This window comes from Diadema setosum, chromosome 1, assembly GCF_964275005.1.
Source record: "Diadema setosum chromosome 1, eeDiaSeto1, whole genome shotgun sequence".
Taxonomy (NCBI): Eukaryota; Metazoa; Echinodermata; class Echinoidea; order Diadematoida; family Diadematidae; genus Diadema; species Diadema setosum.
The window spans coordinates 35202485-35214906 of record NC_092685.1 but is presented as its reverse complement, the minus strand read 5'-3'; the positions used below and the strand labels follow the sequence as shown (position 1 = coordinate 35214906).

The 12422-nt window shown below is 39.2% G+C and overlaps 1 protein-coding gene across 1 annotated transcript in view; it reads right to left on the bottom strand.

The window, feature by feature from the left end:
• Nucleotides 1–12422, bottom strand: part of LOC140235722 (uncharacterized) — a 64729-nt gene that overhangs the window by 11534 nt on the left and 40773 nt on the right. The window contains exons 9-16 of the mRNA XM_072315737.1: nucleotides 12158–12299; nucleotides 11161–11321; nucleotides 10352–10617; nucleotides 6718–6892; nucleotides 5407–5526; nucleotides 3830–3961; nucleotides 1330–1491; nucleotides 511–570 (exon numbers count right to left, since the gene is read on the bottom strand). Coding sequence (XP_072171838.1) covers nucleotides 511–570; nucleotides 1330–1491; nucleotides 3830–3961; nucleotides 5407–5526; nucleotides 6718–6892; nucleotides 10352–10617; nucleotides 11161–11321; nucleotides 12158–12299 — 1218 coding nt within the window. The remainder of the gene's footprint in view (nucleotides 1–510; nucleotides 571–1329; nucleotides 1492–3829; nucleotides 3962–5406; nucleotides 5527–6717; nucleotides 6893–10351; nucleotides 10618–11160; nucleotides 11322–12157; nucleotides 12300–12422) is intronic.

The window sequence follows — 12422 nt, the reverse complement described above, 5'->3', positions numbered from 1 at the left end:
TGTCATCTGCACCTCCAACTTAGTTCATAGTTTTTAGGCTTTCTGCTTTCTGAATTCTGCACTTGTTTACTCCTGTTACAGTCACAGATAAAATCGTCGGTTGAGAATGAGAAGGGCGTTAAGTTGCCACTAAACCCATAGTGTTCAAGACCACTTAACGCCCTTCTCATTCTCAACAGACGAAATACAAACACAGTGAAAGATACAAGCTGATCGAGGAATAGATAATTTCATGACATCAGCAACCATGGTGAACATTGTAACCCACATGAAAATTACAATCAGCACAGGTTTATAGTTATTGTGTGAAATGTGAGCATACTTGTGCCTCTCACACAAAATGCATCTTCAGGAGATTTGACTATTTCTTTTATTTAATATTTACTATTTCTGGAGTGTAGAGCAGAATATCATATTTCCAGTGACATGATAAAGTACAGGAATATTACTTTAACACGTAGATTTACAACAAATCAAGGTCAATACTACTTGTTATCTAAGGTATCATACCTTGGCATTCTCTATCTCAGTGTGAAGTTTTTCGGTCAGCGCAGCATTGAAATCTTGGACCTACATGTATAGGAGAAGAGGCAAAGTTCTCACAACACTGATGAAACAGTACAAGATTACTTTCAGAGCAACAGACTATTTCAAAGCTTACTCATCCTAGATATCAGCTGCTTAATTGTACTTTACATGAATGTTAAGATATTTTTCAAAATGCATACTGGTACAGTGAACCTTTCTTTTCTGTGTTATACTTTTGATGCTAAGCGTGTGAATATTGAATTTGTTTCCAGGATATCTTCTAAAACAATTAAACAGATAGGTGTTACTTCCTGTTCAGAATATTCACTGGTAATCTTCTCTTTATGCATAATCCTATTCCTGATTATATAATTATTCTCATTGTTGCCAGCAATATCATTGTCATCACTACTACAGTGATGACAATAAAGATGATGATTGCTATAGTCACTGTTGGAATTTATTATCATTGTCATTTGCCCCAAAAAAAAAATAGTTGTCATTTCATCACAGTCATCAATACAATCTTCATTACATGGGAAGGAATATCATATCCTCATTTCTGAAAAAAAAGGAAGTTTCTATTCTTCACTGCCACATTACTGCTGACATTTATGAGATCTACAGATGACTTCCACAACCTTGGAGTAGAACAGCCCCATGTCTAATAAAGCTGGATAAACAATAGAAAGACATTGATTCTGACAAAGGAAGGCAAATTTCTGCTTGCTGCTGCATGTTGCAATGAGTACATCATTGGTGAAACAGATTGGGTAGCCCAAATCCACAACTTTCCAGTACCTCTTTGAACTTTGCATCCAGTCTGGCTAGGTCCTGCTTCACATTCTGTTTCTCCTCCTCAGCAACTGCTAACTGCCTGCTTGCCTCCTTCCTCTCCATGGCTAGCTCTGATAACCGAGCCGACAGGTCAGCATTCTGCTTTGATGTATCACGTAGCTCCCTCTGGCAGGTGGATGAAAGATTAGGGCATGAAGCATCAATCAGCAACCGCCTTATTATGCCAAAGGTCATGTGTGCATCAGATTAGGCTAATCATTGCGTAACGCTCGTGATTATGATAGTGCAGTTAGCAATGGATTACAGACCTCTCAAAGAAATTAGTGGCTACATACTACAAGAAATTTGAAAATTTTCATGAAATATCCTTGTCTGGAAATAAATAAAATACAAGAAATTACATCTTTCTCTCCAAAACATTCTAGAGTTTATAAGTTAGTAGTGATGACTTGAGCTACATTGCTAAATTATTGACATGGTGTTGTTGTTTTTTAAGTACACTCTTGAGATTTCACCACTGTAGCTAATTTGTGTATGTGATTGTGACAGCTATTACTGCTTAATGGAATGTGTTTTCTCTCTTAATTGATGTAATTTTGTAATTTGGCTCAACTTCTCATAATGAATGTCATTACCATATTTCCAACATCCAATTTCAACACAACTGTGAACAAAAGTTGAAGCTGCATAAAATTATGTAATGAATATTTCCAAATATTTCATACAAGCTTTCATACAACTGATGCAAGGAAGTACATGTATCACTCATAGGCAAGGTCTCCTCATGTATACTCACTTCATAAAAGGCTGCATTTGCTTTTTAATAGCAATTGTCACTTTTCATACTCAATAGATGCAATATCATAATTCCAGGATCATGAGAGCACCTGACCTAGTTCTAGTGGAAGGTATCAAAATCAATATTTGCCTTCATCATTTCAATAGCTGGTCACTTATCAATATTGCTGTAATATTCCAACATTGCAACTGTTGCAGATTTCACATCTGAAGAGGAAAACACGCACCAACATCTTAAAAATTCATAACTTTTTGAACAGCTGGTCCGAGTTTACTCATACTTTTAACGTTTCCACTATCTTTTTTTTTTTCTTCTTTTTTTTTTGCATTCACTGACTCTACATAATGTTTGGTAAAACTTCCCCTTCAAACTCAATTTGCACATAACTCCCTCAAAAGTTGTGAAGTTGTTGTGCCAATACAACATTCTACCTTTGAGAAGACAGGCAAGGTTATAGGTCATTTATCCTTTATCATATTGAATATCTCCCACTAAGCAGGTTCTGTGAATCAAAGAGATAGCTGCATGCTGCACAGGAGGAGGGACATGGCAGCTCTGATAAGGTTTAAAGAAATGATGGTGTTCATTTCCTGATAGCTTCGCTCTATCATCTCTTGTGATATATACAAAAAATACAAAGAGAGCTATGCCTGCCCCAATATCCTCAAGTCATGACTAAAGTGTTATGTTTGTAGGAATGCAAATAAGTTAGTTCTACTTGAGCATCTTGTCCTCAAATGCTGATTTCCTTGTCCTGCCTGCTCCCCCCCCCAAAAAAAAAAAAAAAAAAAAATAGAAATTATAACATATCAAAGAATATTTCAGAAAACTTTCAACCACATTTTTGTCTGCAGTTTCTGCACACCATGCTATCCTGCTGACTAATGGTTGGAGATATCCATTTCCATACTACTATAAAACAATTGTATCATAAATATATGCAGCACAGAAGACTGCAAACACAGAATCTGCCACACGTAGCATAATTCTCTCTTTTTTAGTGTTATCTTTAACATTCTCTTCTTCTTCTAGCATATGGCAAAATGTGCCTGGTTGATACCATTTGCTAACTATTGCTAGTCACCTTGGACGAACCACAAGGGGTCGGCATCATTCGCCCATTTTCTTGTGTGGGTGGGTAGGTGGATCACTTCATTGGATTGGAACCCTGCTCTTTGTGATGAAGGAAAAGAGCGATGAATGAATGAAGTGGGATCTTTTACATGTGTGAGTCATGGGTAACACATATACAGAACCTCCATTTAATGTCCTTTTCAAGGGACAGAGTGTTTTGCCTCTTACTAGAGGGGATGGGATGCTTGCACACAACATTGCTCAGTAAGACTTGGGGATCGAACCCGGTATCCTTAGATATGAGGGCAGACGCACTACTGGCTAAGCCATATCACTGCCCCTGTCTTTAATGTAGCTGGATTACGGGTGCACGCCACAGTGCCCGGCAACATTCTCTTGAAATCTGAAGATGGCATGACAATGGTTTGCACCAATTGTAGAAAATGATTAACAGGTCTTATGTGCTGCCAAAACTGTGTCAAGGCAGCTTCATGGTGTATATGGAGACAGGAATGATTTACTACATAAGTCTGGGGAGGTGCAGTGGAAGGGGTACTGGACAGGGTACCATCACAAATGACAGTATGAGATGAGGTGCATGAGTAAAGCGTGAATGTGGGCGGGACTCACCTGGGCTCTCTGGCTGCGCTCCTCAGCCTGCTGGAGTGATCTTCGACACGAGTCTAGCTCCTGCTCCAGTTTAATCTTGTCTTCACACAGCACCCGATGCCGTGCTTGTTCACTAGCCATGTCTCCATTCAGCTGCACATATACAAATGAAGAATGCTGGTCATCAAGTGTATCTTTATGTGATCCTTAAAAGACAAACTCATGCACTATGTTACCTAGCATTACAGGGAAAAATTAGCTGGCTTTCTGATTATTGCATCCGTTAAATATCAATCTCACAGGAGGGTCAATGACATCAGAAAGATCAGAAATGGACATATGTCATCTTCTTAAGTTGCATTCATCTCTTTCCCCCTCTTAACTCTGATTACCTGAAATCATTATTTGGTGTCAAGTGTTTTAATAGACAAATGATATTGTCAGTCAAACTCAATTTGTTGCTGCAAATATTTTAGTTGTTTAACACTTTAAATACACATATTTGCATTTTTCTTTTCCTTTTCTATCTAAAATCTGCACAGGAAAGTTATGTCAGAAACAATCAAAAGATATTATCTCAGAATTGTGATGACTTAGTAGGCAGCTCTTACTACAAGAAGTGCAAGATTTTCTTTCTAGCACTTAAAGACATTTCATGTGATAATGTGCTATATATACAATATTGTTAATTATTATTATTATTATTAACCCTATTCTAACTGGGGGGGTCAAATTGACCCCCCTCGACATTTCGCGCCACGATTCCGTAACGTGAAAAGATGGCGCCGCGTCATTTCAAGACTTTTTTTCATTGAAGTCTCCCGCATATTTTGAGACCAAATTTGCGACGTCTGGGTACACCGTTCCAAAGTTACGTAATAATTTGCATATGCATATCAACCCACAAACGGCTCAAATCCACGATATCGTGTGCAAATCCAATGCAATTTGTACTTTTTTGTTAAATTGATATAAATCAGATTATTTCCACTTTTAATCATTGAAAGTAATCAATTCTAATGCAGATAAGCTTGAAAAAGAAAACAAAAGGTCAAAAAATAATAAAATACATAGGAAATTTACAAAATTAAAAAACAAAAAAAATTGATTTTAATTGTGCAGTTTTTTTTTGCAAGAAAATTGTTTAATGTGTCTTAAGGAATTCTTAAACAAAAATTTAGCAATCCTTTAGTCTCTTTAATGGAGTTACAGGTGAAAATATGAATTTCATGCATAAATTTACATAATTAATATACTAAAAATAGAAAATCAATATTTTTCTATTGTATGACCATGTAATCTTGTAGTCGACATCCAGCTCTATGTTCAGGCAAAATTTTGCGGCGATCGCGCGATTGAAGGGGGGGGGGGGGGGGGTCAAATTGACCCCCCCCCCCCCCCCCCCCCAGTAAAAACTTGGCCTCAAATAGCCCAGTTAGAATAGGGTTAAGATTAACACCAAATAGAAAATGTGAAAGTACTGATTATTGATCTATGTACAGTATGTTAGCCTCATGGCATGAAGTATTTTTGTGGAACAGGAGATAGCTATCACACAGATTCCCGTGAATTTTGAGTGCAAAACAGAGCCCTCATACCCTGTCTGTGAGATTCCTAGTATCTTTTAGCTCCTGCTCCAGCCTCAAACATGTTGATTTCAGCTCATTGACCTCAATATCTCTCAGTCGCAGCTGCTCATCTTGTTGAGCAAAGCGCTCCTGTTGGGAAAAAGGAAATGAAATAGATTGATGATCAAATGTAGTTACCAATACACTAACGGATCAGATCAGTCGTCTTGCTTTTATGGAATTCTTTTCAACAGGTTACATCACACTACCTCTGACTACAAGAAATTTAATGAATTAATCAAACTTTGATTTTCTTTGCACCCCAGCAGGTGGGCTGATAGTGTTGACTTTTCACCTGAATGTTCCATAGAAGCCTTTAGTGAAATGGTGAGATGGAATCCTCACAAGACTCTATTCTGATGTAATCAGCAAAATATCTTTTCAGAAGTGGATGCAGATGTCATTTTCTCAGTGCTGTCTTGTTATGTTAATTTCGAAATTGACTAAGAGTGAAATTTGGTGCTTTCTTTGTCAGATTTTTCATACCTGTGCAGTGAACATAAACTGCATGTGCAATTTCTTTAATTTGTATATGTTCCATTTGCCAAGAAAATAAAATATTTGATCACATAGTAAATTCATAATATATTTCCTGACATATTGCCTGGCATAACAAGGACTCACAGTTATTAACACATGGTATCCAAATCTGTAAACTTGACTTTTACTTATCTTAGGTAGGGGAAATATTCTGAAAGATAATCTACTCAGTGTAGAGTGCATGGGTAACTAGAGGTGTGAATTTCAAACTAATGAAGACTGACACTGTTGCAAAGGCCGAATTGTCTCTGAACATTTAAGAACTGCAAATCAACAATTTAATATGAATATACCACAAAGCTCTTGACCAGGATGTCACGCGATGCGAACACACCAGAATCACAGTCCAAATATACCATGAAGCTTATCTAAAATTTAATCACTCATACATACATGTGCCAAGTTTCATTTGGATACCCTCAATGGTTTTTAAGTTGCGCTGTCTTACAAAATTGATTACAGATGGATGGAAGAACAAACAAAAAGATGGACGGAAGGATGGACGGGCAACCTGAAAACAAAATGCCTCCTGCGACAGTTCGTGGCAGAGGCATAAAAACAGTGATACTAAATTATCGTCGGTTGAGAATGATAAGGGCGTTAAGTGACCACAAAACCCATAGTGTTCGAGAAGACTTAAAGCCCTTCTCATTCTCAACAGACGATATGGTGTTGACATATCACAGGGCCCCTAAAATCAACATCTCAAAAGAAGGAAGAACTAGTTGCGAGAATGCCTACCAGGATATCAGACAATTCCCGCTGGAGAGTGTCCATCTTGTGAGCAGTGTTGGTCTTCTGTGAGTGAAGTGCCTCATTCTCCCTCAGGAGCTCCTCTATCCTGATCCCTTGCTGGGAGGAGGTATGCTTGCTGGCCTCCAGATCTTGCTCCAGACTCTTGCATTTTGTCTTTAACCTAAAGAAAATATAAAAATCAATAGATGGCTGCTATCATCATCTCTGAAGCTGGATGAAGACAGTGTACACAGCATGCCACCCAACCTACGGAAACAACAACGACAACATGCACGCTAATAGAGAAGCAAGTCCATTTTACACTTATCACTATGGGTTGCCAATGATCGGATTCAATGTGATTGCTCAGTCTGCTTACACTAGCTCTCACAGCTGTCAGAAAGTCGATCACATAGGAGAAACATTGACCTTGTGCTATCTGTTACCACTATCATCATGCAACTATCTTGATTCTGCACCTGTTTGGGCTGCAACCTTAGCACCCTCACACTGGCAGATAATCAAAAGTCTGTCCACATATTTTTTTTTTTTTAATCATGTAGCCATTTTATTGTTGTTGTTTTTTTGTGCTGAGATTTTATGACTTGTTGGTGCTGAATGCTCAAAGAAATTGGGAAGGCTGGGAGTAGCAAAAAGCAAAAAAAGTCCCTCTAAGCAGGGTGCCCGATTTGCGATGACATACACAATACACTCAAGGCATCAACAGTACATACTAGTACTAGTACACAAGTGCTCATACATGCATATATACATTGTACGCACCACCCCACTGTACATTATACCACTCCTCTACAATGATCTCACACCACTGTAGAGAAATCGCAATTGAGTTCTTCTGTCACCATTTCATTAATGAAAAATTGAGCAAAGAAAATGGGATCCCATTTTCTACACTCAATTTATCACTAAAAATAATGTTCATATTGGTCAGTTTGCCTTTTGTTTTGATTTATAGCATATCCCAAAAGCTGCATCACTTCAATGCTCCCTCACATTTGGATTAATCCAAAGTTGATTTACATCCTTCGGGTCTATATCAGGTTAGTGTGTGTGTGTATGTGTGTCCGCGCGCGTGTGTGTGACCAGGGAGGTGAGAGGAAAAGGAGTGGGCACTGGATTAGTGTCTTTTGAACCATCCTCGGAGCCGCACTCCCCAAGAGACCACTCCACTAACTAGATTACTGCCGCTTGGCCGCACAGTGCACATGCGCAATCCTTGTCAACAGGCTGGTGGGTCTCACCCCTCCCTGGCTAGTCCAGATACTGGACGATTTTTATCATCCGCAGTCCCCACACACTCGGCACCCACCCAATGCGCCCAACCGCTGATTGCGACACTCCACCAATTGGTACTCCCGTCAGGAGGGGTGAATTGTGCATTTACAGTGTACATACAGACACCATCAACATACGTCCGTACACACGCGGGCATACTACGAATACAGTCCAGGAAGTGGACTACTCCCTGGCCAGAACTTAGATTACTCCACGTGGTACTGGTGGGTGGTGTATACTGGTGCATTACCCATTGCTGTGCCTGCAAACAACACTGGTGCATTGTGATGTGCAGTGAACTGGTTGCATGGTCACATTTTGAATTTTGCAGCTAGTATTTAAAGTATTATAACTTATATGCATTTACATGTCCATGTACTATAAGATTTCTTGGGAACAATGTACTTTGCATGTTATATGGTGAAATAACTTTTACATGAAATGGAAACAAATTATGATTAGCAGCACCAATAATAATATACTGATTGTAAGAATATGAAGGAAACATGAACAGCTGAGTAGTGGAACACAGGCCCTATAATGATGTCTGATGATGATAATAATTTTAATACCAAGCTAGCACAGAAAATACCAACCACAACAGCAACAACCATCATAAAGATACCCATTCAGCTTTCAAATAAGAATAAAACAAAAACAGAAAGACAGACAAAAAAAGCGCCATGGTGAATATCTTATCAGGCATACAGTGATACAGGACATGTGAGATTGTTCAGCTCTCACTGAACTCTCACATGTTTTCACCATACACCAGGCAAGGAGGCAAGTTATTTCACCAAGATTAGGTCCTATAGTAGTCTCCATCATGACCACTCTGTTGTAGATTCGAGCCCTCCTGCCTCAATATATCCCCAGCATACAACAAACAAACATTCAAATAGTGTTTTCACCCCCTGGAGAACTAAAATTGCTCACAAAAATATGTTAGTGGGACCAGAAAAAACATGTCTTGCCGGATGTATGCAAGTTTCCCAAAAAATATGACAAGAGAACCAACACGAGCGAACAATGAAGTGATACATCAGACTAAAGAAAAACCCCAACATCTGCTGATCTACAGGTGAATTTCGTCAGCACTAGTCAGGATTTACACTTGACATTGCGTCGTAATTTGATTAAGACAAGAGCAAAACAATGGCTATTGTTAAACAGTTACATTGTCAAAACTCAACTTCTTCTTGGCCGATTTTCAAAATTTTTGTATCTATCGAGAGCTGAATTCTTAGACTAGCAGGTCCCAAGAGTATATGCTGTGTGAGCCTGCATAAAGAATGTAAAACCCTCATACAAGTCCTTGTGAACACACACAAGTCAACTGGCCTGTCCATACTCCTAACGATAGAGGGCCAAATCACCGCGGCCCCGAGGATCGAACATCAAAGAGCAGTGATAACGATCAGACTGACCTCGTTACGTAAGAGGTCGTTTACTTGTTCGTTGGGGCACTGATCCCTTGTAATCCTGTGTTGAGTGATAGGGAAAACCCTGAGGGCAGAGTGCCCACTCCTTTTTGTCTCACCTCCCTGGTGTGACACACACACACACTACAGTAACTTCTGACCACATGAGCACTAAGAATTAAGGGTTTCTGGAACAAACATTGCACCAGGGCTTTCTGTAGCTCAGTCTGTAGAGCACCAGACTAGCAATCCGGAGGTTTCGCATTTGAATCCTGATGGAATCCCACTTTCTTTGCTCAACATTTCATTAATGAATTACATTCATTTCTGGTCAGTTTCCCTTTGTTTACATTAATTACCTTTTTTTTAATGCAAAAGACGTGCATCAAAAATTGTAAACTTTCTTTCAAAAACGGGCCTTCTTAATTTTGTCCTCACATGCCTAACTGATGTATGTCAGAGGGTTTATACCCACCATCACAAGTCTTTTTTTCTTTTCTTTTTTTTTCTTCCTGCATGTCAGCCAATTTGTCACGAGAATCGGCAGCAACAGACCTTTTTTTCCCCCCTTCTTTTCCCTTGTCAGCCGATTTGGTGAGAGAATTGTCATCAGGTCAAAACCCTCAGCATAAAGATAGATCTGCCCTTGATAACAATTGATAAAAAAAAAATGAATGTATGATTGTGAAATTCCAGTGCTGATTCAGCTTGAGTTACTTGATATGCATGCCATATCTAATCTTCTGCCATCATTCAGTTTGGGTTTCTTATATTAATCTAATTGTACACACCAGACCTTTATGCTAAGCCTATGCATGACATTTACATACATTAAGCAAATTATATCAACAAATATGCAGGTCTGGAAAGAGGGACCTCTGTATTTGTAATTCATGGCCATAACACACCAAGCACATACTCACTGTTTAGCCATATTGTAGACCTTCCTTTGCTTTTCTTCCTTCCTTGTCTGGTTCTCCAGCAGCAATCTCTCGCTCTCTTTGGCCTGCTCATGAAAGGCCTTGCTCTCAGAGGTCTTCTGCTGAAGACGTGCCTGCAGACTCTCTAGCTGTGACAGTGCCAGCTTCCGCTGCCTTTCACTCTCTGCCAGATCATCAGTGGCATCCCTCAGCTGGGAGAGCAACTGTGCCTGGCTTTTGTCCTTGCCGTCAAGTTCCTTGTTCAAAGTCTGTAGATGGGAGTGAATGTAGAAAAATTAACATAAAACATTGAACTCATTCTATTAAAGGCAGATGTTTGTCTCATGAATCTGCCCTGTCCTAAATAGAAATCCCACTGCATATCTAACTATAACAAAGTCAAACATGCAGAAGTGTGAAAGATTTATGGAACAGGAAAAAAACAACAACTAAGTTATACCATTTTGAATTCTTGTAGGTTGCCAAGAAACAGTGACATCTCTTACAAAAGAAATCCCCACTGCTAAGTTATTGTAACTCTAGATTGCTTTGATGCAGATGACATCCCTTCTTCTTTTCTTCTCCTTGTTTCATATAAAAAAAATAATAGAAAAAAAAACCAGGAGAAAGGCAATCTGGTAATGAGTAGCATGCATGTGAGGAGGAGATTCCCCATATAATATCCTCTATTCAATGAAGTAGTCAACTTTGACAAGAAGTGGAGTTTCTCTAAATTCAGTTCCTGTGTTATAGAATCTGAAGATTAGTGTTAATTGGACCAAATCAAACTGATGCATGAAGGAAATGCTCACATCTATGTGCTGGGATAGCTGTTCCCGCTGCCGGTGGCTTTGCTCAAGCTCCCTGCGCTGGCCCTCAAACTCCCTCAAGCTGCTAGCCTGGCTCAGCTGGGCTCGCAGACTCTGGATCTCTTGCTCCAGCTTGCCTGTCTCTCTCTGATTCTCTGCTTCAGCTGCTGGTTGGGGGAAAGGGAAGTTACAGGCCACCGTGTTTAAAAAATATAGCTTGCATCTCATACATTGAAGCAGCAGGATAGCATGAACAAAAGACACCAATTGCATAACATTCCAACTTGCAAGACATTTGAAGTAAAACTTTCTTTGGGATATGGCTTAAGACACTTGAATTCCTATCAGATATCAATTTGAGTTGAGAGATGCATTTGGAAACCAGATTTATAAATAATGTTTGGTGTCTTAACATAAGGAAAAGAGAGCAAATCTTTCAACCCATGACAGGTTAGCATTATTTTAAATCAAGTGAGTGAAAACATTCAACCATTTTTGCTAGTGCTCTCTCATTCCATAAAGGTCTTCTGAAGCCAGGGTTATGCCTTGTTCAATTTGCATGTGACATTTCCTTACGTCTAACTGGAAAGAGAGTGGCACTTGGTAAAGAACATACATTTCTCCAAAGTATCTTTTTGACCCTTTTTCACAGCATATTCCTTCCTAAGGCATTGACATACAATGTAGGTTGTGCTCAATAAAAAGAAGTGAATCATAAATGTTGCCTTGGCATGTTGCAGTGTTGTAGGTGTGGACACAGGTCTTGATTACCATCAGTGAACGCTGAGACAGAACCAGCCTACCACGGGCCTTTTGCCATTGCACCTCAACCTCAAGTTATTGACAAACTCCTGTAACAGCCAATAGGCAATCATGAATCTTCAACACGAGCGTATGCTGGGATATAGGACAAGGTTGAAAAGAGAACAACACCATTCTAATGTCGGCAATTTATGCCAAGATAGTCAGTGCATATCATCAAATGGGAAAGCAAAGGTACCTTGTTTTGCTCTTCTCTGTCTCTCGTGCCTTGAAGGAGGAACTTCATCCTCAATGAAAGAGTCCTTCAGACTTGTCAGTTCGGTTTTCAGCTGATGCCTGTCCTCATTAGATCTGCTCAGGTCCCTTCTTAAAGAATCCACCTGCAAATAGATCATGATAGATGATACAGGTTTGTTTGTTTCTCAAAAAAATAAACAAACAAACAAACTAAGAAATAAACAAAAACAGTCAGAATATCCACCTTTTATTCCTGAAGAGCCCTT